General features: G+C 42.3%; 2 protein-coding genes across 9 annotated transcripts in view; one reads left to right on the top strand and one right to left on the bottom strand.

Moving 5' to 3' along the window:
* The window catches only part of CALD1 (caldesmon 1), a 261,525-nt gene that overhangs the window by 114,095 nt on the left and 122,113 nt on the right, over positions 1–25,317 (top strand). The gene's annotated exons all lie outside the window — the stretch shown is intronic.
* LOC126081478 (uncharacterized) lies at positions 1,086–24,027 on the bottom strand. Of its 2 annotated transcripts, XM_049893378.1 has the most exons (5): positions 23,447–24,027; positions 22,681–22,838; positions 15,772–15,942; positions 4,122–4,325; positions 1,086–1,408 (listed from the first exon to the last, which is right to left on the bottom strand). In XM_049893378.1, exons 1-5 carry the CDS (start codon positions 23,451–23,453, stop codon positions 1,286–1,288), a joined length of 663 nt encoding a protein of 220 aa, XP_049749335.1. In that variant the 5' UTR covers positions 23,454–24,027; the 3' UTR covers positions 1,086–1,285. The 2 variants fall into 2 exon arrangements, 1 of the variants encoding a protein (XP_049749335.1); XR_007518403.1 differs by lacking the exons at positions 15,772–15,942; positions 23,447–24,027 and adding an exon at positions 22,980–23,150.

Here is a 25,317-nt window from a genome sequence, read left to right as displayed (position 1 = left end):
ACATGTTGGGCCCTAGGGGAGAAGGACTAAGGAGCATTGTCTCTAAGTTCTTCAATGGCTTCATACCGTTAGTATATTCTCCCCTCGATTATGGATCTGATTTCATCACAGAATTATAAAATTTATAAATATAAAGACAATTGTTATAACGAGAGACTCTGGGAACGTGTCAAACCGCCTTCCCAGAATACTGGCTATTTGTTGTACATGGGGGTTGATGGGAGAGGCTTGTGATGGTCATGAACCCCATCTGTCCTTTTTCCTTTTCCTCAAACGTCCTTGTCCTGTCGTACATTAATTCATTCATTCTACAGATATGTATTGAATTGGAACTTCTCCATCCTGGGTGCTATATTAGCTGCTGGGCTGTGAAAGCCACTCCAGGGCTCCTTCCTTCTTTCCTATACAATGGATCCTTTCATTCAATGCAACGGAAAATTTGGTGAATCCAATAATGTTTTCATTGACGTAAATTGTGATTTCTGATACTGTTTGTTTATTTTTGATTGGTCTCATTCGGGCAGAGAGTATAATATTTTAAATTTCTCTGGCCTCTCATCACCTACCATACTTCATTATGTGGTTTATAGGCAAAAGGCTGCAATGTACTGGCTGCATGTACGATTCTACTTTCCTGCAAATTATTTTGAAGAGCAAAGCATAATTGCCCCCTATATTATTTGTTTCTTAAATTCTGGTTTTTATGTAGCAATTTTTTTTTTTTTTAAAGGGGGAAACACAACTGCAGTTTAAAAATTAAGAGCGAAATAAGGACGGGATGACCTTTTTTCAGGAATTTTTTTTTTTTCATAAGAATCAAAGGTAGTGACCGGAAGTGGATTTACCACCAAGCTGAGGGAGCTTAAGTCTCAGGGCCCCTCACTTACACAGGCCTCCACCCCAGTCCTAACTTTGTATGTTTCCTACTGTATCCTCTTTCTTTGAGAAGGCCTCCCAAACTGTCTGATCTCCAGGTTCCACAAAACCTGGATCCGCCCTGAGGCTGACGTAAACAGATACACCAAGGTGATTTGGCTTCACGTCTAAGCCGATTAAAGGAATCAAGCAAAGAAACAGGCAATGGGTGAAGAGTTGTCATTTATTTTTTTAAGGCTTTAGAATGAATTCTGTTTATTTTCCAAAACGAACCCCACTTAAAGTCATAAATCAGTTTTCCAAAGCACGAAGGAACAGAAACAGGAGGTTGAGCTTTACTTCATTAATAAACATCACATATTAACTTATCCTGACACCGCTCTGGCCAAACCCTGACAGGAAGTGGGTCCTAGTAAGGAGCGTTGGTAGAGATGCACACATCCTTCCCAGCAGCCGCTGGTCGTATCCTCACGGAGGTTCTTGCCACCATCTGCCTTGACTTATCCATTTGCAGGTCTGTAATAGCATAGCACTAGGATTAAAAGCACAGGTTTGAGTATCAGGCTGCCTGGATATAAATCCCAGCTCTGCTGTTATACGAACTCTGTGACTTTGGGCAAAGCACTCCCCTTGTCTGGACCTCAGTCTTTTTATCTGTGAAACGGGAACAAAAAGGACTGTCAAGAGGATTTAAATCTGTAAAGTTCTTAGAACAGTGCTTACTACATACTTTGTCTACATAACCAGCGGCTCGACAAACGTCTCCATCTAGGCCGTATGCTGGTGTGGCTTCCCTTGTGGGGTCTTCGTTGCTTCTCCTCACAGTCCCTAAACCGCTACACGCTCAGTCATTAGAGAAGGCACTAGTATTCACAAATAGCAAAGTACCACCAATTGGGCGGCCTCTAAGGAGAGAACTGCGTTGTCTCGTGGTTCTGGGGGCTAGGAGTGTGAAGTCACGGCGTCGCCAGCGCCGTGCTGTGCGGCTCTGTCTGCTCCAGGGGAAGACCTCTTCTGGCCTCTCCCAGCTTCTGCTGGGTCCTGGCATTCCTTGGCTTGCAGCTGCAGTGTTGCTCCAAGCTCTGCCTTTGTCATCACGTGGTCGTCTTTCCTCTGTGTCTCTTCTCTTCTTTTGTAAGGACACCACTACAGTGGATTAGGAGCCACCCATCTTATGCTACTCTGACCTCATGTTAACTAGTAACATCTTTAAAGACCCTATTTCCAAACAAGATCATGTTCACAGGTCTCCAGGGCCAGGACTCCAACATATCTCTTTGGAGGATGCAGTTCAATTCATAACAGGGGTAAGACAGGAACATTTGGCAGATGCACTAATGACCACAGCCCTGGTATTACTGGGGACTTGGACTCTCAGGTCAGAGCTTTTCAATAAGTTCAACAGCAAATGTTTACCATCTGTAGCCAAGTACTCAGCACTGTGAGCAGATACAAAAGAAGCTCTGGGGCCTGACACTGAGCAGCTTCAGACTTGCCCAAGAGAAAGAGGGTCTGAAACATTTGAAGAGCAAAGCCATACACTATTGATCACAAAAAAAGAACAGTGCCAACGATGCTCTAGAAGCTGAAAGAGAATAATTCTGGGATAAAGGCTTAGGGAAGGCTTCACAGAGAAGATAACACAAGCTGGACTCTAGAAAAACATCTGGAATTTGCAGATGTGAAAGATGCTCCACATTATGAGGGAAGAAGCAGGGACAAAGGCCCAAAGGCAGAAATGAGGTCAGGGTGGTTACAGGACTGAGCAGTTTGACCTGGGGATAAATCGTGTTTGTGTACAACGGTTACTAGTTGCAGCTGAGTTGACTCCAACTTATGATGACCGTGTGTGTCAGAGTAGAACAGTGCTCCACAGGGTTTTCAATGGCCAAAATTTTGGAAGTAGATCACCAGGTCTTTCTTCCAAGGCACCTCTGGGTGTACTCAAACCACCAACATTTAGATTAGCAGCCAAGTGTGTTAACTGTTTGCACCACCCAGGGACTCCCATATGCAGGTTGGGGAGCAGAAATTACGTGACGCATGAGGTGGGACCATTTCATGGAGAGTCTCTGGGGTCTGCCGAGAAACAAGATGGTAACGTATGGGAGACAGACCATCCTTCTTCATTAATTCCCTCTAAAGCCAAGGCACCTAAACCTCCCACTCACCAGCCCTCACCAGCGATTCCTGTTCCCAAGATCAAGGGCCCTGGATGCTCAACAGCTTCCCAGCACAACAGGGCAGTCACTAGGCAGAGACAGTAGCAAACCCTGGGCTGCTCCTGCATCCAATGTAAAGAATTTTTTATTACTCCTCCTGCTAAACAAGAATATCCAGGTTCAAGGGAAATAGCCTCTCACTGCTGGGGTCAGCTCAGCCTTTTTTTCTGTGTAACATCTGGTTTTAAAATTCAGCTGAGACCCTGACTTAAATCTGTTTAACTTAAAAAGCAGCAAGAGAACATCTTGTTTTCATGAATGTCCAGGGTCTGTGTGTCAACAAATTAAAGGTCTCCTTGTGGTATGCAAAGTGGAAAAGCTGGTCGTGAGATGTTCTGCCACTGGGATACATTTATTGTGGACTGTTTGTTTCTTGGAATCATGAACCAGTATTTGAAAAACAAAGTGGACCAGCTTAGTTTCAATCAGCACATTTCTGCTTCATGGTGGGTGAGAAACATGTCTTTAGTGTCAGAGGCTCATGGGGTCATCAAGTAGATAGAATCTGGCCAGATGCCCTCACCCTGCTTCATCCTTAGCCACAAAGTTAACATCTTAAGTGGATTCCCTGCATCTGTAGACATTCTGGCAGACAGGATCCAAGACACCAGTATTTTTATGTTACTCATACAGTATCCAAGGTGAGAATAGCTCACCATCCCTCAAGGCTGACTAGCTACTCCTCAAGCACTTGTTTAGGGACAGAGGTGGGATGAGAGGAGTTTTATTTATCAGGGCCCAGAGGAGTGAGTTTCATTCTGTTACACACAGGGTTGCCATGAGTCAGAGCTGACTTGTAGGCAACCAGGAACAATAGTGAGTGGCCCATAGGAGTTGTCAATATATATTTCTCAAATGAATACAAACTCTAGTCTTATAAATTCATGTTCTCTTTATGAATGCGTGTTTCTTTGTATATTAATATCATTCCTGTTTGAAATAGCTATTGCTGCCTGTATTGATTTCCTAGTCTGCCATAACAAAATACCACAAGATGGGTGGCTTATAAGAACAGAAACTTACTGTCTCACAGTTCTGGAGGCTAGGAGTCCAAATCAGGGTATTGGCCATGTCGATTCCCTGTAAGGGCCCTGATAGGGAAACTGTTCCATGTTCTCTCCAGCTTCTGGTGGCTCCTAGCAATCTTTGGTCTTCCTTGGCTTGTAGATGGGTCTTCACATGGTGTCTGTCTTCCCCCTGTGTGTGTGTCTTCATATCTATTCTCTCCTTTTATAAAACACCATGAAGAAAGGATTAAAGTTCACCCTACTGCCATATGACCTCATTAACTTAACTGATAACATCTTCAAAGAAAGACCTCATTTCCAAACAATGTACATTTACAGGTATATGGATTAGGACTTCAACAATTTTTTTTTTTTTGGTGGGGGGTGAGGTGAAGGGTACAATTCAATCCATAAAAGTCACATTCACAGATACAGGGGTAAGGACATCAACATACCTTTTTGAGGAATACAATTCAATCCATAACACTGCCCATGCCTTACTCTGACCCAAAGAAAACCAGTAGGCTATCCCTTTATTGTCTTATAACAGGCTGCTGTGTCTCCCCCTAGTTCTTATCCCAATTTGTATTTAATTTGATTGTCTGTCTCCATCATCAGACCATAAGCACCATCGGGGCAGGGCAGTTGTGTTCACGACTGCTATACCATATGGAGCAAGGGCCTACTACAAGAATGATACTTTGTAAATATTTGTTGAATGTTTCCATTGAAGTTCTTTATTGTGATGATGGTCTGTAGAGTCTCAGCCAGTCTTTGGTATTAAAAAAAACAAACCCAGTGCCATCGAGTCGATTCCAACTCATAGCAACCCTATAGGACAGAGTAGAACTGTCCCATAGAGTTTCCAAGGAGTGCCTGGTGGATTTGAACTGCCGACCCTTTGGTTAGCAGCATTAGCACTTAACCACTACGCCACCAGGGTTTCCACTCTTTGGTATATCTGACTTTAAACACAACGAAGATCATAGAGCTCATAGTGCAGTTGAATATACAGGGCCTTCCTGTGTGATGATGTAACACATTCACTTGGCCATACACTCTTCCGGAGGTCTTGGTGGGATGGGTTAGCGTAACATCTCTATTTCTCAACTTAAAGTCAGGCCATTATCTCCCAATAGCTGGGCAAGATTAATGTCCTTGCACATGGCAATAGTTTAGGATGTTTTTTCTAAATGGTTAACTCATTCCTGGTGAAATTAAATCTCTTACATTAGCCATATTAGCACTAAATTCTGGCCAACAAAGCAACCTGGTAAAGGAAATCCAAGCAGCTGTGAGTCAGGAAAATGATGCTTTGGGTGCCCAATGACTATATACCTTAATATGCACTTCCATTGTCTAGCGGTCACCTTAGACCTTCCTGATGGACAAGCAAAATACAAACACTTCATCTTGAGTGGGATCCAAATGTATTCATTTGCTCCGTTTTGCTTTGACGGCCTGTGTAGATAGGGTTGAACTGAGAACGATTTGCAAGCTCCAAATGATCTCAAGAAAAATGCTCATTGGTTTACAAGAGGTGCAACCCCACAATAGCCTCTTGATGTTGTGTGCTTGAAAACATTCCCAAAGAAATAAAGTTGGATGCAGAAAAAAAATAAGGAGAGAAAAGAAAAACAGTACCCTAAATTCTGAACAATTCTATTTAATAGGTTGTTCTGTCTGCCAGCTGGCCGCAGTGTTGACTACTTGTAATATATGCTTTTGGTAGGCCACATGGACTTCTTGGAACTGTTTATATTAGGCTGCAGAAACTTAATTATTCTGAAATTGGCAGGACTCACTTTGGTTACTTAACACAAAATTGCTTAGTCATCTTTATACACGGCGTGGACAGCATTGTTTAAGTGTGAAAAATTGGGAAACACAAATGGGCCGCAAAGAGATTTTAGGTCAGGTAGCAAAACAAGAAGGTATCATTTTTCAAGATGCTTGGCAGGTGGCTGCCACATGTTTTAATTTGGCAAGCGAGGCAACTGTTGAGTTGAAGTCCTTGATTACAAGTATTTTTCCATTTTCTTTATGGATTTTGTCAGAAGTAAAAAGCTGCTGCTGGTGCTTCTGAGACCACGTTCCACTTCTGCAGTTTGCAAAATGCAGGTTTGGAGGAGAAGTGCAACGAACACTAGAATCAGCTATGAGAACGACCTTCTGGCCCTTGGAAAGAGACAAGGATGTCATTTATAACTGGTTGTTGCAAAGGTCTACCTTTTGATTCGTTTGGCTCGAGTACTTAGCCCACCATACTTCAACCAACCAGTTAAAAGCGAGTTGCCATCAAGTCAGCTCCAACTCATGGAGACCCCACGTGTGTCAGAGAAGATCTGTGTTCCACAGGGCTTTCAATGGCTGACTTTCCAGAAGTATCTCCAGTCCTTTTTTCTGGGGACTCCAAACTTGACCTACCACCATCCAAATGCAATGGCTACCCAGTGAACATACGCCTTAATACGCACATCCATTGTCTAGTGGTCACCTTAGACCCTCCTGTCTTTAGGGAAGACAATCATTCAGAGATTTAGTAAGGAAGTAGGCAGGGAAAATGAGTTCCTTCCGTGTATCTTAGCATCTGAAGTGGTGCTGGAGGCCTCCAATGTTTTCAGGAATGTCTATGGCAACCCCACACTCTTCCCGTGACCTGGGGTGGGGCTCCTAAAGGAGACGGTGCTAGAAGATAAAAGTCCTGTAGCCAAAGGGTAGTGACACCAGGCCTAGGAAGGGTAGGTTCCCGAGCAAACATCCAGAATAGCACCTTATGTTTCTAATTACCAAGCATGGTTAGACAGCAAAATCAGGCAACACTCCCCCCCCCCCCCGCCCCCCGCCATACTGATGGAAGCATTTAAATGGCCTCTGAATGTCAGTGTTTTCTAATTAAGATACAGGAGTGGCAAGGACTCTCCAAAGCCCACGGAAATTTGGACTGTTTCAGCTCAACCCTGACTCTCTTCTTATACATCATAAGCCTATTCCCTCAGTTACAAATGCCTAATATCCCTCTTCCAGAAACTAGAGTATCTTTCTGAGACAAAGCTCTGTTTTTCCACTAGAGAAAAACAACCTCATCTGTAAATCAAAACATAAAATAGAGCTCTGTAGTGAACTGCCCCTTCCCCAAAATCACTGAGAGCTCAGCTGGAGAGATGGTCTTTGGATAATCTACTGGCCAAGTCCATTTGTTCCCCAATTAAGTCCAATGAGTAAGCAATGCCCTGGAATTTATTCCAGGTCAACAAACATGAACCTAGTGCCAACTTTGAGGAAAATATTCAGTTAAGAATTTTGCAGGAACACCAACATTTATTGGAGCATTATTCACAACAGCCAAAAGGTGAAAACAACCCAAGTGTCCATCAATGGATGAAGGAATAATAATAAAAAAAAAAAAGTAGTATATATATAAAATGAAATATTACTCAGCCATAAGGAGAAATGAAGTTCTAATACATGCTATGACATGGATGAACCTTGAAAACACTATCCTGAGGGAAATGTCAGACACAAAATGACAACTATTATATCATTCCACTGCTATGAAATTTCTAGACTAGGCAAATACCTTGAGACAAAGGTGTATTAGTGGTTAACCGGAAATGGAGGTGAGGGGGTGGGAGGCTAAAGAGGTAAGGAGGGGCAATGGAGGCTTTTTGCTTAGGGGTGACTGGTTTTCTTTTTGGGTGATGAAAAACGTTTAGAAATAGTGGTGATGGTTGCATAACGTGACGAATATAATTAACGTCACTTAATTGTACACTTAAACATGGTTAAAATGACTGATCTTTATGGAAGCAGACTGCCACATCTTTCTCCCTCTGAGCAGCAGGTGAGTTCAACCTGCTGACCTTTCAGTTAGTAACTGAGCACTTAACCACTGTACCACCAGGACACCTTATACATATTTTACCACAATAAATTTTGTTTAAAAAGAACTTTGTGGAATCTTAAGGATGAGTAATATATAGAGACCCTATCCTCAAGGAAAGGAACCCTGGTGGCTCAACTATTAAGCACTCAGCTACTAATTGAAAGGTTGGCAGTTGGAATCTACCCAGAGGTTCTGTGGGAGAAAAGACCTAGTGATCTGCCTCTGCAAAGATTACAGCCTAGAAAACCCTGTGGGGATAGTTCTGCTCTGTCACGTGGGTCACTATGAGTCGAAATCAACTCAACGACAACCAACAACAGCAACAACCCTCAAGAAGTTTACAGTCCTTTAGGCAAGACAGTCATGAAGCCTGTAATTGAAATACAAGAGATAGCCTAAATGTTCCAACAGAAATATGGTCTAGGTCAGTACAAACTCACATCAGTGAATAAGTAGTTCAGAAATCCTAGAGTCTTGTGCTAGTCTTGGGGCCCTGGTGGCACAGTGGTTAAGAGCTACAACTGTTAGTCCAAAGGTGGGCAGTTCAAATCCACCAGCTGCGCCTTGGAAACCCTACGGAGAAGTTCTACTCTGTACTACAGGGTTGTTATGAGTCAGAATTGACTCTGCGTCAATGGGTTTTGGGTTTTTTTTCCTTTGTGCCAGTCTTAAGTAGGCCTCAACTGTGAGTCATTTCTTACACAAAAAAATGTCCAGATACCCCCAAACCAACCGCCCAACAGAAGAAATGGCTATCTAAATGACTTACATAAAAGGAAGGAGGAAACATTCCAGCCATGTTTAAATTCATTATTTGATTTCTCCATTTAAATATTGTGTTCCTGGCTTATCTGTTATGTCTCTTGGTTTGGTTTCAAAACTTTGCATTTAGATTATAAACTCCTAGAAGATAACCTCTAACCTGCTTCATGAGTCAAGAATACAATAGACACGTTTGATGATCATGATGGATCGAAGTTGAATAATGCACAAGGGATTAATTAGTCCCCGGTCATATTAATAGCATGCCCTTTATGTACAAGAATGTTGCTATTAACATAATACTTTTGGGCACCCTTTTGAATTATTTCCAGTAGTATAAACGAATTTGCATACTGCCATCTAAACTCTCTCACTTCTATTAGCAAGATTGCTGACTAAGGCTCTGAATCTAGTTTTTGATCAATAAACAGGAAATATCAGCTGAACAAACCAATCTCAAAGAGAAGACACGTTAGTTGCTGACATTTTTTTAGGTGAAGTCCAAATGGTCATGCGCAAGTAAAACTTGTTGTTGTTAGGTGCTTTCAAGTTGATTTTGACTCAAAGCGACCCCATGTGACACAGTACAAATAGGGTTTTCTAGGCTATAATCTTGATGGAAGCAGATTGCCAGGTCTTTCTCCCATAGAGCCGCTGAGTGGGTCTGAACCACCAAAACCTTAAGCATTGAGTTACCAGGGATCCTACAAGTAAAACTACTATCATGTAAAATACGCTGAGCTCTATACCAGGTTTATAACTGGTAAAGATCCATGACCTAGGCCATAAACCACTCTTGGGCATTTAGAGCAGACTTATTACTCAATTTGAAGTGTGATCTATCATCAGGTACTGTCTCAGCCTCTTTCGCATTTGCCAGGCATTTCATTTTCTCTGTAGCAAGTGCCCAATCACAGTGAGATCACCCACATCTAAAAGACCCTCCACAGGGAATTAAAAGAACACATCCATGCTTTGAGATGTTTACCTGTACTGTACCCATGGGGATCCATGTTTTCTTCCATCTCCTCTGTAAGATTGTCACCTGATGACTAATGTGCATCTGACCCAAGCCATGCTGTTTTCAATCCCATCACATGCATGCACAAGTTGGATAATGAAGAAGGAAGACCAAAGAAGGATTGATGCACTCAAATTATGGTGTTGGCAAATAATATTAAATATACTGTGGACTTCCAGAAGAATGAACGAATCAGTCTAAGAAGAAATACAACCAGAATGCTCCTTAGAAGCAAGCATGGGGAGACTTTAACTTGCTTATTTTGGACATGCCATCAGGGAAGACCAATCGTTTGAAAGCGCACTGCGTTTGGTAAGGGAGAGGGTCAGAGAAAATAAGATAAATCCTCGATGAAATTGATTGACTCAGTAGCCACAACAATGGACTCAAACATACCAATGATCATGAAGATGGCACAGGACCAGGCAACGTTTCATTCTGTTATACATAAGTTAGCTGTCCGGGGGAGAATTGTATCCCCCCAAAATATCTGTCAACTTGGCTAGGTCGTGATTCCCAGTATTGTATGATTGCCTACCATTTTGCCATTTGATGTGATTTCCCTGTGTGTTGTAAATTCTATCACTATGATGTAATAAGATGGATTAGTGGCAGTTATATCAATGAGATGTATAAGATTAGATAGTGTCTTAAGCCAATCTCTTTTGATATATAAAAAAGAGAAGTGAGCAGAAAGACAGGGGGACCTCATACCACTAAGAAAACAGCATCAGGAGCAGAGTGCATCTTTTAGACCTGGGGTTCCTGTGCAGAGAAGCTCCTAGACCAGGGGAAGATTGATGACAAGTACCTTTCCCTAGAGCCGATAGAGAGAGAGCCTTCTTCTAGAGGTGACACTCTTGAATTTGAACTTCTAGTCTACTAGACTGTGAGAGAATAAACTTCTGTTTGTTGAATCCATCCACTTGTGGTATTTCTGTTATAGCAGCAGATAACTAAGACAGTTACCGTGAGTTGGAGCTGACTGAAGATAATTAGCAACAACAGTAAAATTGTAAATCCTTTGAAGGCAGAAACCGTCTTACACATCTTCATGTCACTGAAGTGCACAACAGCATTTCACGCGGGGCAATCATTTCATATCAGGAGCTGGGAGACTTACAGTCAGGCTGTCCAATAGAACTTTCTGCAATGGCGGAGATGTTCTCTATGCTGTCCAGTATAACAGCCACTGTCCATATGTGCCTACTGAGCACTTGAAATGGGGCTAGTGAACTTGAGGAGCTGGATTTTTAATTTTTAATTAATTTAAATTTAAATTGCCACATGTGGCTAGTGGCTACCAGATTGAACAACACAGCCTTAGAATCTTAAATAATAATAATAATCTTTCTACTACAGCCCTAAACAGATGGCCATTTCAGCTTTCACTGATTGTTCCCAGTGATGGGGATCCACTCTTTATCAGCAGCCCTTATAGTACTGGGTAGTTCCACTGGGGACAAGTCTCTACTTTCTGCACGTCTTTGTTATTCACTGTTTCAGGTACGCATTTGGAAAACATACTTATACATTTTTGAGCAAAGGGGTGGATTTTTTCCCCCCACATGGACAGGTTGTGGGAGAAATTCCATATTTGGCTCAGGGCTCATGTCTGTTCTTTTTACTCTCCTCTGGGGGCCAGGAGAGCAGCAATGGCCAGGTGCCTAATCTCACTGGGTATTTACCTGTGTCTTTCCAATCTAGTTCTCTTTGAAATTCCTAGGAAAAGCATTTCAGTTCTTGGAAAGGGCACAGAAGGAAGTGTATTCCAAACTTTCACTTCTCCTCTTTCTTCTAAGAAAACTTTCATGTTGATTTAGAGATTAGCCTAAATACCACAGTTCTTGTTTTCCACTGCTTTGCTGTGGCTTACTGAGCTAATGCCCAACGTTCTATGTGTATCAGCCTCTTTTCTTCAAACGGCGATTAATCTACTATTCTTCCTTAGGAGGAACAAATAACGATAATCATAGAGTTTTGAAAAATATACAGTGCTCTAAATAACCACCCAGTTGCTGTTGATTTTTCTTTTTTTTTTTTTTGGTGAAACTCTGAATATCCCTAAACTTGATCTCTTCCCAAGCGTTGAAGTCAGTATAAATAAATACCATCGTTTCACAAATCCAAAATGCCAACACAGCCCAGGTCTCGTAAGGTGGCAGAAGGCGCACAGATACATTGGCTTTAGTCGCTGTAAGTCTGTAAATTCTCCCTGAAACTACTGCCCTGAGATAATCTTTAAGCCTTAAACCAAGAATATCAGTCTTTTTAAAACTAAGTGATAGTTTAGTTTAACAAATAAAGAATGTCTGCCTTGAGCGTTGTGCTCTTCTAAGAACTATACATATGGGATCAAATCAACAATGGCAACTCGGAAGATTAGATAGGAAGCTTAGGGAGCAGTGAGTTCGCTATGAGGGAGGAACAACTTGGAAAAGGAGCGTGAGAACGGTTGCACAACTCAAAGAATGTGATCAACGTCATTGAACTGTACATGTAGAAACTGTCCCGTTGGTGTTATCTATTTTGCTGTGCATGTTCTCAACAACAACAATAAAATAAATAATTTTTTTAAGTCTGTCAGGTCTCCTGTTTTGCAAATGGAAAAATAAAAACAGAGAAAGTGTAATGATAAAAGACTGCGCAATGAAGGAAAGAAAAAGCTAGCCACAACTAGTTTCCCTGCTCTTAAAAAAACCAAAAAACCAAACCAGTTGCCGCGGAGTCGTTCCCCACTCATGGCGAGCCACGTATGTCAGAGCAGAGCTGTGCTCCACAGAGTCTTCGGTGGCTGATTTTTGTTGGAAGTAGATTATCAGGCCTCTCCTTCAAGGTGCCTCTAGGAGGACTTGAACATCCAACCTTCAGTTAGCAGAGAGCTTATATGCCTTTTGCACCAACCAGGGACCCCTGCTCTTAGCAGGGCTTTGTATTTTGCATTTCATCAGTTGGAGAAAAGAAACAGTTTGAGAAGACCACGCTCCTCAGGCTGATCCTGTTTATTCTCATTTCTGCTTTGCTGGTCTTGACAAAGGTGCCTTGGTGATTGCATGTTTTTTTTTTTTTTTTAAGTAGCACAGATTTTTGGAACAAGATGGTGAAGGTTGAGCTAAAGTTGAGTCCAAACTGTATATTAGAGTCCATGTGTTTATTTGGTTTTTGAGTCCCAAATGAACCATTTTGTTCAGAAAGAAGCAAAGCGAGTTGATAAATTGAATTTTTTTTTAAAAGGACGAAAGTTCATTTCTACAGTCAGAAAGAAAAACCTGCCAGATTTACTGCATAAGTACTGCAAAAGTGGGTTTATATAACTTTTGAGATTTATGTAGAGTTTTTTACCAATGTCTTTGATTCACTTTCTAAATGCTGATCAGTCAATAAAGCAGAGAGATGAATCAGCTCAAGTTACATTTTCCAAGATACTCAGAATGGTAAAGTCTAGAATAAAAACCCAGTGATTCAAATCAGCTACCAATCCCTGAAAGTCCACTGTGTACCAGTGGTTAAGAAATTTTTTAAAAGACTGGCACAATGGTTAAGAAATTGGCTGCTAGCCAAAAGGTCGGCAGTTCGAATCCACCAGGCACTCCTTGGAAACCCTATGCCGCAGTTCTACTCTGTCCTACAGGGTCACTATGAGTCAGAATCAATTCAGCGGCAAGAGGTTTGGTTTTTTGGTTTTATCTATTCATAAGAGGTCCTAAGAACAAAAGCATGTAATAAGTAAAATGTCAATAAAATATTTAAGTAATAGTTAAAGAGCCCGATTGACGAGCTTTGGCAAGGAAGAACGTGATTAACTACAAAAATGAATTATAGATGTCCAAGTAGGGAGAGGAAACCCTGGCGGCGTAGTGGTTAAGTGCTACAGCTGCTAACCAAAAGTCGGCAGTTCAAATCCACCAGGTGCTGCTTGAAAACTCTATGGGGCAGTTCTACACTGTCCTGTAGGGTCACTATGAGTCAGAATCGACTCAGTGGCAACGGGTTTTTTGGTAAGAAGGGAGATATCACTTTCAAGCTAGGTATCAGGAAAGACATCATGAAGGGGATGAAATTTGAACCAAAGCTCCCTGATTGAACAGAATATGGAGAGAGAAGAGGAGAGGGGAGATCATTTCACATGCATTAGAATAGCATGAATAAAAGTGCACAGGTAGGGAACTGTAAGATACATTTGAGAGGCAATACACTATTTTTGGAGTCCCTGGATGGTGCAAACTGTTAACTCATCCAGCTGCTAACTGAAAGTTTGGAGGTTCAAGTCCATCCAGGGACACCTCAGAAGAACTGGTGCTCTATCTCTGAAAAACCAGCCATTGAAAACCCTATGGAGCAATGTTCTACTCTGACACACATGGGGTCGCTTGGCAACCAGTAAGAAGACAAATCTTTCTCTTGGATGTCTTGGTAAAATGTATATGGGAAGCCTACCATGTTGTCTCACCACCCATCTGTCAGTTTTTTGCACTGTGGTGGCTTGTGAGTTGCTGTGTTGCTGGAAGCTATGCCACCAGTATTTCAAATAACAACAGGGTCACCCATGGTGGACAGGTTTCAACAAAGCTTTGAGGCCAAGACAGACTATGAAGAAAGGCCTGGCAAAATCTACTTCTGAAAAATCAGCCATTGAAAACTTTAGGAGCATAGTTATACTCTGACACACATGGGTTCACCATGAGTCAGAATCGACTTGATGACATCTGTTAAACTATTGTTACCTAGGATGATACAGGATGATTGGCTTGAAAGGAAGGTTAATGATTTCTAAATTGGAATTAAAGAGAATGGACTTGGAAATCAAAATATTTAGATCTGGAAAGAGGAAATGTAGATATGTCATGTTTGATGCACCCATCCTTGCTAGATAGGAGACCATAGTACATTGAAGTAGGGGGGACCTCGGGCACCACCGGGTCCAACCATCACATTTTACAGATCTGAAAAGCCCAGAGAGGGTCAGTCCAGGTTTCCTAATACTGCTACTATTGTCATTCTCCAAGATTCATCTGTTTTTTGCATAAGCCAAATAGGCAAGTTGAGTGCGAATGTGGTGGGAATCAGCACCCTGCATCCTGCAAGTCCTTGATGGTGGCAGTAATCTCTGTAATCCCTCCAGGAATGCAATATTGCTTTTGACTTACCATTTTCCTAGGCAGGGACAGTTCTAATGGCTTACACTTGGCTTTTCCTACCATAATAGCCCTTACTCCATTTGTCAGGAAACCAATATGGGGGTTCTGCCAGTTGCTGAATATATCTATTCCAATTATGCATTCAGGAACTGGGGAAATCACTACAGGATGGGTTCAGGGACCCACTGTGAGATAGACATGAGCCAAGACTCCATTAATAACCTGACCTCCATATGCTCCCACTCTGACTGATGGGCCACAGTGAAGTTTTGGGTCTCCTGGAATTAGTATCAGGTTAGAGCCAATATTCAGTAATTCCCGAAAATTCTGATTATTTCCTTTTCCCCAGTGAACAGTCACTCTTGTAAAAGGCTGTAGATCCCCTTGGGGAAGGCTGGGAAAGAGATTAACAGTAAAAATTTTTGGCAGTGTGTTGGAGTCTTTCCTCAAGGGGACCTGACCTCTCCTTCATTCAAGGGGTTGTGGGTCTTTAAACTCAGTCAGATCTGGGAATTGATTGAGTGACCTTGACTCTCTATTCTGGCAATTTGAGTTAGACTGCTGCTTACCTGACCTAGAATTCATCCGTTTGTACAAATCAAGTAAATATTTGATAGATTTCCTATCTATTTCACTGCTAGGGACACCATGACTAAGTAGCCAGCCCCATAAGTCCACATGAGTCAGACTATTCTGTTACTGCTTTGATTTCACTGTCCATTACTGTAACCATGCCCACCTTGTCTTTGTCAATTCAGTGCAGCCACTTGGCCCCCACTATCACAGGGTCCAATCAGCGCCATTGTAGTTAGGTGTCTTAATTCATTTAGGGCAGTTCCCACCGTTAAATCTGACTTACATAATAGTAATCACAGCAATCTTCAAGGATGCTGGCGCTCCCTTCACAAATGTGTTCCTCGCCGTGTGGTAAAAAGTGTGTCCTCTGGGCACTCCATGTGTGGGTCTGTAGTAATGAAGTATTTCTCCATTGCTCTTGTGTCCATAGATCAAGAACAACCCAATCAGATCCCTGCAGTAGAGAGACCCACCAGAGAAGGCTAGACTGACTTGAGGTTGGGAGGGCACTGCATAGCCAACCATTAAGCCTTTTAAAATGATGAGAATTAGTATTGCCCAATCCAGGAAAACATTAGTGGAGGCATGACTATGGCAAAGGTAGAAATAAAAACAAAAAATATAAAGAGGTGCATTTTCAAGCCCGGTCCGGGGTTTTGGATCAGTCATCTGTCACAGATGTCATCTGCTTCTGGCTGTGGTCACAAAGGTGTCTGAATTTTAGCTTAAGTCCTTCAGTAGGTTGAACAGTCCAGGAGGGTGCCTTAGCTCTCTTCAGTTGGGATAGGTAGATCCAGGTTTTAACTCCCTGTAATTTAGCAGCACAAAGGTCAGTAAGGGGGACCAAAAATAGTCCTCTCCAACAAGGCTCCAGGGAATCTTTTAATTGATGCCTTTTCCAACCTGCATAGTCACCTGGTTCAATAGCAGGTAGTTTCTGTATTTCTAAATTTTGGGTACTGAAGCTTCTTTGACTTGTGAAAGGTGCTCTGTAGACTACTGAATCAAAGGCTGACAGTATTTCAGTAATGCAGGTTGAATTAAACTGGAATCAGAATACACTGAAAAATAAAGGAGAGTCATAGACCTCCCAGGAATAATTCATGCGGGGTTAATTAATGTAGCCTCAGCCAAGTGGACCTCAAATTTAGAAGGACTAAGGGAAGGGCCTTAGTCCAGGATAAGCTTATGAACCCAGAAAACTTGACTAATAGGGTTTTCATTATACCACTAGTTCTTTCTACTAGCCCAGAAGATTGTGGATGGTCAGGGCAATGAAGTCTCTGATAAATAGGAAATATCTTACATATTTCTTTAATTACTTGTCCAGTAAAATGGGTCCCCCTGTGTCAGTGCAAAGAATTGTTGGCATCCCCCAAGTGGGAATTATGTTTTCAAGAAGTTTCTTAGCTACAAAGGTTGCAGTGGCATGGTGGCTAGGAAAAGTTTCTACCCAATGTGAAAATCTGCAAACTATCACCTATACATATGTGTGACCATTTGAAGGTGGGAGCTGGAGAAAATCTAATTGCCATTCAAGCATAGGTCCTGAAGGTAATAAGTATTTTCCAGATGAAACTTTAAAAGGTTTGCCTGGGTTACAGCAAGAACAAATAGAGCAATGAGAGGTGACATGCTTGGTGGTCTCAAAAAATTATTACCACCAGTTTTTCTGTAAATTTTCAATATTTTATCTCATCCTAAATAGGATCTTTCATGGAAAGCTTTTAGCATAGGGACATAAATTGATTTAGCTAAGACAAGCTTTTGATCAGGCCTTAACCAAAATTTGGTTATGGGATCCTGAGAACAATCTACTGTCTTCCATTTTTCAATTTCCTCAATTTTAGCTAATCGTTTTTTAATTAATTTTTCTATAGTTAATGTGTTAAGAGTGTGATTACTTATGTGCAAATCTGGGTAATCTCCTTTTTCTGTTTTCATTAGTGCTAAAATAATTCGAAAGGCAGCTTGTTGCTTTGTCAGCAAGGTTATGATCCCCTCTGACCTCGGCAGTGTGAGGGACTCCTTTGGGTTGATGAGCCTGTACCTTTATGACGGCAATCTCAGAGGGCAGTCATAAAATGTCTAAAAGTTCTGCTACTAAAGTGTCATTTTTTATAGCAGGTCCAGAAGAGGTTAGAAATCTTCTGTTTCCATAACATGCTAAAATTATGAGTCACCCTGAATGCATATTTCGAATCCATGTAAACATTCACTGATTTTCCTTTAACAAGTTTGCAGGCTTTTAGTAAACCAAACCAAACCAAACCAAACCAAACCAAACCAAATGCCATCAATTCTGAATAATAATGACCCTATAGGACAGAGTAGAACTGCCCCATAGGGTTTCCAAGGAGCAACTAGTGGATTAGAACTGCCGACATTTTGGTTAGCAGCTGAGCTCATAACCACTAAACTACTAGGGCTCCACAGGCTCTCATAAGAGCAATTAATTCAGCTTGTTGGGCTGAAGTAGCTTCAGGAAGGGCTTGACTTTCAAGAACCTCAGTAGGGATTGTGAAGGCACACCCAGCCTGAAAACAAAAGCTAGTAGGATAAGGTTTCAAATAGGAGCCATCAACAAATAGAACTAAATCAGGATTAGACAAAGGTGTTTCTCTTAAATCTTGTTGAAAAGTTTAAAGCCGTTTAGTCAAAATTAAGCAATCATGTATTGGGTAATTCTTATTGCCAATTTCTGGAAGGAGATATTTAAACAAGCGACAAAATGTACTCTAACAGTAGGTGCAGCCAGAAGGAGCACTTCATAGGTAGTGAGCTGACTGGTGGAAAGATGTTGGGTCAAAGCAGAGTTAAGGATTGCAGATACTGCATGGGGAACGTAATATAAACATTTAAGAAATTTTCCAGCACTAGATCTGTAATGCTTTCAGCTCGCTTTGCTATGGCAGCAACAACCCTGAGGCAGGGAAAGAAACCTTAGATACAGGGTCAAGCTGTACGCTGTGGTAACCTAATGGTCTCTGATGCTCTCCATGCACCTGGGTTAAAATGCCTAAAGCCTTTCCGGAGACTTTGTTTACCAATGGGATAGTTAGGAAAACCTAGCACAGGTGTGTTTTCTGGAACTTCTTTTAGTTTAATGACAGCTTCCTGATCCTCCAGTGCAATTTGGAAAAATCTGGTTCGAAGGCTTTCAGATATTTATATAGGGGGTGGGCTAACAAGAAAAATAAAAGGAATCCAAGTTATACGGTAGCCGCAAAGCCCCAGATACCCACATAATTGTTTCTTGGTTTTGGGAATAGGAAAAGCAAAAATAGCCTCTTTCCACTTAGGGTCAATAGAAATGCCTTCTTCAGAAATCATATGACCTAAATACTTAACAGGCTGGGCCAATTGTAGTCTTTCCATAGAAACTTTATGCCCTGTGGCAGCTAAATATTGTAATTGGATTATACTGTTATCAATGCAAGCTTGTGGGAGTTTGATCATATGAGTAAATCATCAACATATTGCAGTAATTTAGATTCATTTTTAAATTGCAAGGGCTGTAAGTCAGCATGGAGAATTTGAGAGAAATAGCTGGGAGATTTGGTAAAACCTTGGACATTACAGTCTAGGTAAATTACAAATTTTCCCAGCTGAAGGAAAACAAATATTGGCTCTCAGGATGGACAGGAACACTGAAAAAGGCACTACAAAGATCAATTACAGTAAAATGCATAGCATCTGGAGAAACATTAGAAAGCAATAAGTGGTAACTTTGCTGAAGGGTAGGACAGTACACAGTACTGGGGAAACCAGCACTACTTGTACAAGGCAAGGTCATGGAAGCTGCATAGACACATCCAAACTCCCTGAGGAACTGAAATGCTGGGCTGAGGGCTGTAGGGGCCATGGTCTCAGGGAACATCTAGCTCAATTGGCATAACATAGTTTATAAAGAAAATATTCTACATTCTACTTCAATGAGTAGCGTCTGGGATCTTAAAAGCCTGTGAGCGCCATCTAGAAAACTGCAATGGTCTCACCCCTTTGGGAGCAAGGAAGAATGAAGAAGACTAAAGACACAAGGGAAAGATTAGTCCAAAGGACTAAAGGACCACATCTACCATGGTCTCCACGAGACTGAGTCCACTACAACTAGATGGCGCCTGGCTACCACGACTGATTGCTCTGACAAGGATCACAATAGAGGGTCCTGGACAGAGCTGGAAAAAAATGTAGAACAAAATTCTAACCCAAAAAGAAAGACCAGACTTATTGGCCTGACAGAGACTGGAGAAACCCTGAGAGTATGGCTCCTGGGCACCCTTTCAGCTCAATAATGAAGTCACTCCTGATGTTCACCCTTCAGCCAAAGATTGGACAGGCCCAGGGGCAAGGACCAGAAGGCAGGAGGGAACAGGAAATCTGTAACAGAGAACCCAAGGTTGAGAAGGGAGGGTGTTGACATGCCATGGGATTGTTAACCAATGTTATAAAACAATCTGTGTACTGTTTAACGAGAAACTAGTTTGTTCTGTAAACCTTCATCTAAAGTACAAATAAAAAAAAAAAAAAAGAAAGAAAGCAATAAACAGTCAGCAGCTCTTAAATCCTGTACAAATCTCCAGCCCCTAGTGTTAGATTTCTTAACAGGGAGTACAGGGGTATTACAAGGGTTGGTTCAGGGAACCATGAATCCTTTAGAAAGGAAGGCCTGAATGATAAGGGCTAATCCCTCTCTAGTTTCTCATTTAAAGGGATATTGAGGATGTCTTGGTAAAGGCTTAGAGGTGTCTACCTGAACTTTAATGGGTTCTGCTGATAAAGCTTGTCCCACATTGGTAGATGTGGTGGCCCATAAAGTTTCAGGAATTAATGATAAAAAGGCAAGTGAAAATGAGTTAGAAGGGGTTAAATTGTCCTTTTGCATGACTAATTCTTGTCAATAGCAAGCAGCTTCCTCCCTTTGAATTACTTCTGATTCAGATCCCTTGTTAGAGGTCTTCAGGAGGTCCGGTAGGCTTAATAATATTTCTCCTTTTTTTCTGAAAATTGTAAATAACAAGCTCCTTTAGACATAAGTCTGGGCCCAACAAATTAGCAGAAGTGCCAGGGCTGAGAAGAAGGGGATGTAAATCTTCAATAGGACCAAGAGAAACAGGAACAGGTTTTGAATGAATTAAAGTCTGTTCTCAGTTTGTAACCCCCACAACTTTTGAAGTTTTAGTGCTCCGGGGTAGGGGGTTTTGTAAACATGTGCGGTTAATTGCAGAAAATGTAATACCAGTATCAATTAGAAATTTGCAAGATTCTCAATTAATAGACATGGTAGTTTCTCCTTGCAGGTTAAGTGCCACCATAGGAAAAAACCCCTGTTGTGTCCCCAGAATCCCTTCATTCCATATCACTTTTAAGGGTCTCTTGCTTAAGTTGTTTCTTTAACTTATAGCAATGCTTTTTCTAATGCCCGGGCTCCCTGTAATAATTGCAAGTACAAGGTTTAGTGCCTCAAAAGGGCTTGGATTTATTTTTCTGGTTAAGAGATTGTAATTGTTTTAATTGTAAGGCCATTAACTTATTTGTCTTCGAAGTTTCTTTAGTCTCCAAGGTCTGAGAAATTTCTTGAGCTAAATTGACCAGCTTGGCAATGGTAGCTACACTCCAATCTAGTTGATCCGTTTTTACTAGGGCTAAAAGTTCAGGTTTTAGGACAGATATAAATAGTGCATTAAAAACTCCTGTATCCGCAGGAGATGATGGATCAATCCTGGAATATTCAGCAAACCTTTGAAATAATCTAGCCTGGTAATCATACATACTCTCACCTTTATTTTGTATGCAAGGGTGAATTTTTGTCCAATCTATTATTGGGGGAAAGCATTGGAATAGTCTCTAGTAATCTTTTACTGACAGCCTGAGAATCTTCTAACAGTTCAGCAGCTGTTTTATTTAGGTCTAGAGCTAAACTATCTTTGGGATATCTCCATTCAGCCTGTTATAACCATAATTGGGCATCTCTAGGCCTGTGGATTAGTTGCTACAAATCAGGGAATACAGGCTGGTAAGCCTCAACAAGGGTTCTAAATTCCTCAGTAAACTTGTAAGTATCCTCCTGCAGTTTGGGGAAATCTTTAGCAATTTTATGTAATTCTGAGCATGTCTAACGAGTAGCAGTAATGTGCGAAGGATCCTCAATACACATGCTGGGAAGGATTTGAAAAGGCATTTTGGGGATAGGCTTTATGTTCTCAGTAGGTTCTCTAGGGAAAGGGGGAAATTCAGACAAAGCAGTAGTAAAGGAATCTTTAGTAGCATCAGAGAAGCAAGTAGGCAGAAGAGGATACAGAGACAGGCAGCCAGCAAGGGAGCAGACGGTCCTGGGACAGCTTGGGTAGTTGGAACAGAAATCTGGAATTGCAATCTCTTGTTTTGTTTAGTTAATTTTGAAACATTATCCTGCAGAGAAGCGATTTGACTTTCATCACATCTTCTAGAAGCTTCAAAAAACCAGTTTTAAAAAAGCATCCCATTGTTTCTGCTTTATTCAAGAGCCTTTCTTTTTTTAATTTACTGCACAGAAAATTAAATTTAGATAATTCAAAAGAACAAAAAAGTAGCCACATATTATCCAGACTGCCCTTAGTGAGACAATGCCAAGCAGATAGGTATAAGCAAGCGGCAGAGCCATAATGCTTGTCTGTGTACCGAGGAGGAGGCCCGGCAGGGAACTCTGCATTGCCTCCAGATATGGCATTTCTTATTTTCAGAGAAAGTTCAAGTTTGTTCAAAGTTTAGGACTTTCAGGCTCAACAAAATTCTGTTGGGACACACTGCAAGGTTTGGACAGTGTATTGCTTAAACCAATATGATCTTTTCATTGTGCGGACTTTTGCTTGCAACTGGCAGGCAGCCTAATGTTCTGACCTGTCCCATAACCCGGCTTATCCTCTCACAGCAGACTTTAACCATGTCTGCAGCAGGCAGCTGCCCTATCGGCTTTTACTGGCCTACCCATGCCCTGGTTTTCACAAACTCAAAAACTTCTAGGGCAGTAAATTGCCTAGAACCTCACACTACTGCCACTAGCGGAGGCAAAATTTGGCAAAAATTCTTGCAAGACCAGGATGAAAAAAGACAAGACAAAATGGAATAGACAAGGACAAAACAAAACCATAATGCTTCAATAACCTCAAAGAGCTCGCCACGAGAAGGCAGAACTCCGATTCAAGAGGCTTACCCCAGAGACTCCTGAAGAGACTGAAGACAGATGAGCTTCACTGAGCTCATGTTGGCACCAGAATTCCAGGTCGTCGTCTCTCCAGGCCGCTGAAGATAAGATGCCTTCAAGATCCCTGCTTCTGACACCAAAAAATGTCGAAGAGCAAACTGGAGCTTCTGTTCAAATTAAAGCAAAGAGTTTATTGAAGGAACAAAGAGGTCTGGATCGGGCAGCACTTTGTGAGAGTTCACTCACCAAAGCACTTCAACAAAAGGAATTTTTCACAGAGCTTAAAGACAGAAAATCCAGGAACTTACAAGAAAAAAATTTTGATTGGTTGACATTTACAAAATCACGCTTTAACAGAGAAGACAATCACAAGATCCCTTAAAGCGTGTTTTGCTAATCAGAAAGTTTGAGTCGTTTAACAACTTAGAAAAGGCTATTTCCAGGGCCAGCCTGAGGGAATGTCCTCCCAGGAGCCCGCTCTGAGGGGAAGGGAGGGGAGGGAAGCTCACCGGCTTCCTGAAGAGCTCCTGAAGCATTCTGGCTGGCTGACTTCAAGGTCAGCTCAGAGAAGGCAGTAGGCGGCAAAAGCGGAGTCCAGCCTGCAGTTTGGGCAGAAGCCTCTCTTTATGCCAAGCACCTAGATTTTTTAAAAGCTCCCTCACTGAAGCATTTTGTTACTTTACAAAAGGAGTCCCACCAAAGTTCTTGCAAGAGCATAACCACCATCCTCCCCGCATAAAAGTTTAGATTTTCGTGAAATTGTTCTACAACCCACCTGTCATGTGCCTTGATGCCAACCACTTTTAGGCTGCATTTCTCTTTCGTGCCCCTCTGCCATCGGGGACATTCAGGAGCTCCACTGTTTACGGACTAGCTCTGCCTTGACATGTCACCAAGTAGCCCTGGTAGTACAGTGGTTAAATGCTTTACCGAAAGGTCAGTGGTTCGAACCCACCAGCCGTTTCACAGAAGAAAGATGTGGCAGTCTGCTTCCGTAAAGATTACAGCCTAGGAAACCCTATGGGGCAGTTCTATTCTGGCCTATAGGGTTGCTATGAGTTGGGATCGACGTGATGGCAACAGGTTTGCCATTTCACCGCTTTGTTAGTTGAGAGTTTGTTTCCTAACCAATGTTACTGTCAGTTGCTCTTGATTCTGACTCATGGCAATCCCCTGTGTGCAGCGTAGGACTCCTCCATTGGGTTTTCAAGGCTGTGACCTTTTGGAAGCAGATCCCAGGACTGTTTTCCAAGGCGCCCCTGGGTAGACTTGAGCCATCAACCTTCCAGCTAGTAGTGGGACCTCTTAGTCAACGTTGCTGGGAAGAATTCTGCGTTGAATACAGGCAGGGATGGAAATGAGGGCTTACTGGCCAGGGACATGGAAACTGCTTCTCCTAAAAGAGAATTAAAAAAGAAATCATTTACATTCTCCCCAGACTTGCCTCCCTTACATAGGAATGCTGCCAGGGAAGTTCAGGAAGGGTCTGGGATATAAACCTGTGAGGATTAAGGATGTCCTCCAGCCCCATCCTGATTGGAAAGCCGTTTTCACAAACACACACACCTTCTCTCCCCCACACAACACACACACACACACACACCAACAAAACATCATATCACACAAACCACAGATGTGCATTCTCCTTCCCCTGCCCCCTCAGGTACACCCACCACAAGCCACACGGCACAGCCCAGAAATGCACTCGTGTATATATACATACGCCATATAGCAATTCTCCCTCTGTCTCTCTCTTTCTCTCGCTCTCCCCCAATCCTCCTGCACACTTGCTCGGTGGGAATTAGCAAATAGGTAGGTAAAGTTTTTCTCTGGTTGGGAAAGGAAAACAGTGCCCAGCTGAGTCCTAAAAGGTACAGGGTAGGAGGAGAGAATGGGTGGGAGTGAAAGAATGTAGGCGGGCAAAGAACGAATGAAGATGGCCAGCCAAAGGGACCACGCATGGTGGTCAGTTTCACTTCTCGTTTGAGCATTTGACACGAGCCCAGGCTCTGAGCGTCGAAAGCATCTCCTGCCTGCTTGCGGGTATTTACTCCACTGTTCCTGAGCCCCCATCACAGCCGGAGATACAGGCTGAGGAAAGTGACCCCCCTGCTGACCAGCAGCCAGAATGACCATTTCACTTTGATGAGGTAGCGGTCAGGACCAGAGGCTGACAGGCCTCTCCCCCAAGCCGCTTGGATCAATTAAGAAGAGTAAAACGGTGTGCTTGTAGACAGACCTCTTTCTCCCATTTCTGTTTGCTGTTGCTGTGGTTATCTGAGAAGGGGTTTACATTGCAGCCAAAGATGTTATTGATGAAAGGAAAGAGAAGAGTCCGTTCCCTCATTCCAGCCAGCGCTGGGGGAACTGAGCTCTGGCCCCACTGCCCACACAGCTGTCCCCACACACATCTGCAGCAGCGAATCACATGCCCACTGTGGTCACAACAGGAGCCCACCCGGGTCGACAGACCCTCAGACAGCCTCCCGGGGGGACCCTCAAACCACTCTTCTCATTCTGGTAATGATGGAGAGATCAGGCTGGAAAATATAGAGAAATGTCCCCATGGTTGATGAAGTCATGAAAAGGAAAACTGCTTCTTTCCTTCATAACCAGCAAAGTCTTGGGAAGGACGATTGATAAGAC

Source organism: Elephas maximus, chromosome 8 (genome assembly GCF_024166365.1).
Source record: "Elephas maximus indicus isolate mEleMax1 chromosome 8, mEleMax1 primary haplotype, whole genome shotgun sequence".
NCBI lineage: Eukaryota > Metazoa > Chordata > Mammalia > Proboscidea > Elephantidae > Elephas > Elephas maximus.
The sequence above is the reverse complement of the archived record's forward strand: the minus strand, read 5'-3'. Positions and strand labels throughout refer to the sequence as shown.

Coding starts and splice junctions, on each gene's coding strand:
- LOC126081478 (XM_049893378.1), bottom strand. Junction 15,943..22,680: donor TCTCTTCAGGAGTCTCTGGG/GTAAGCCTCTTG, acceptor TCTCTACTGCAG/GGATCTGATTGGGTTGTTCT. Junction 1,409..4,121: donor GCCTCCAGAACTGTGAGACA/GTAAGTTTCTGT, acceptor TTTTAATCCTAG/TGCTATGCTATTACAGACCT.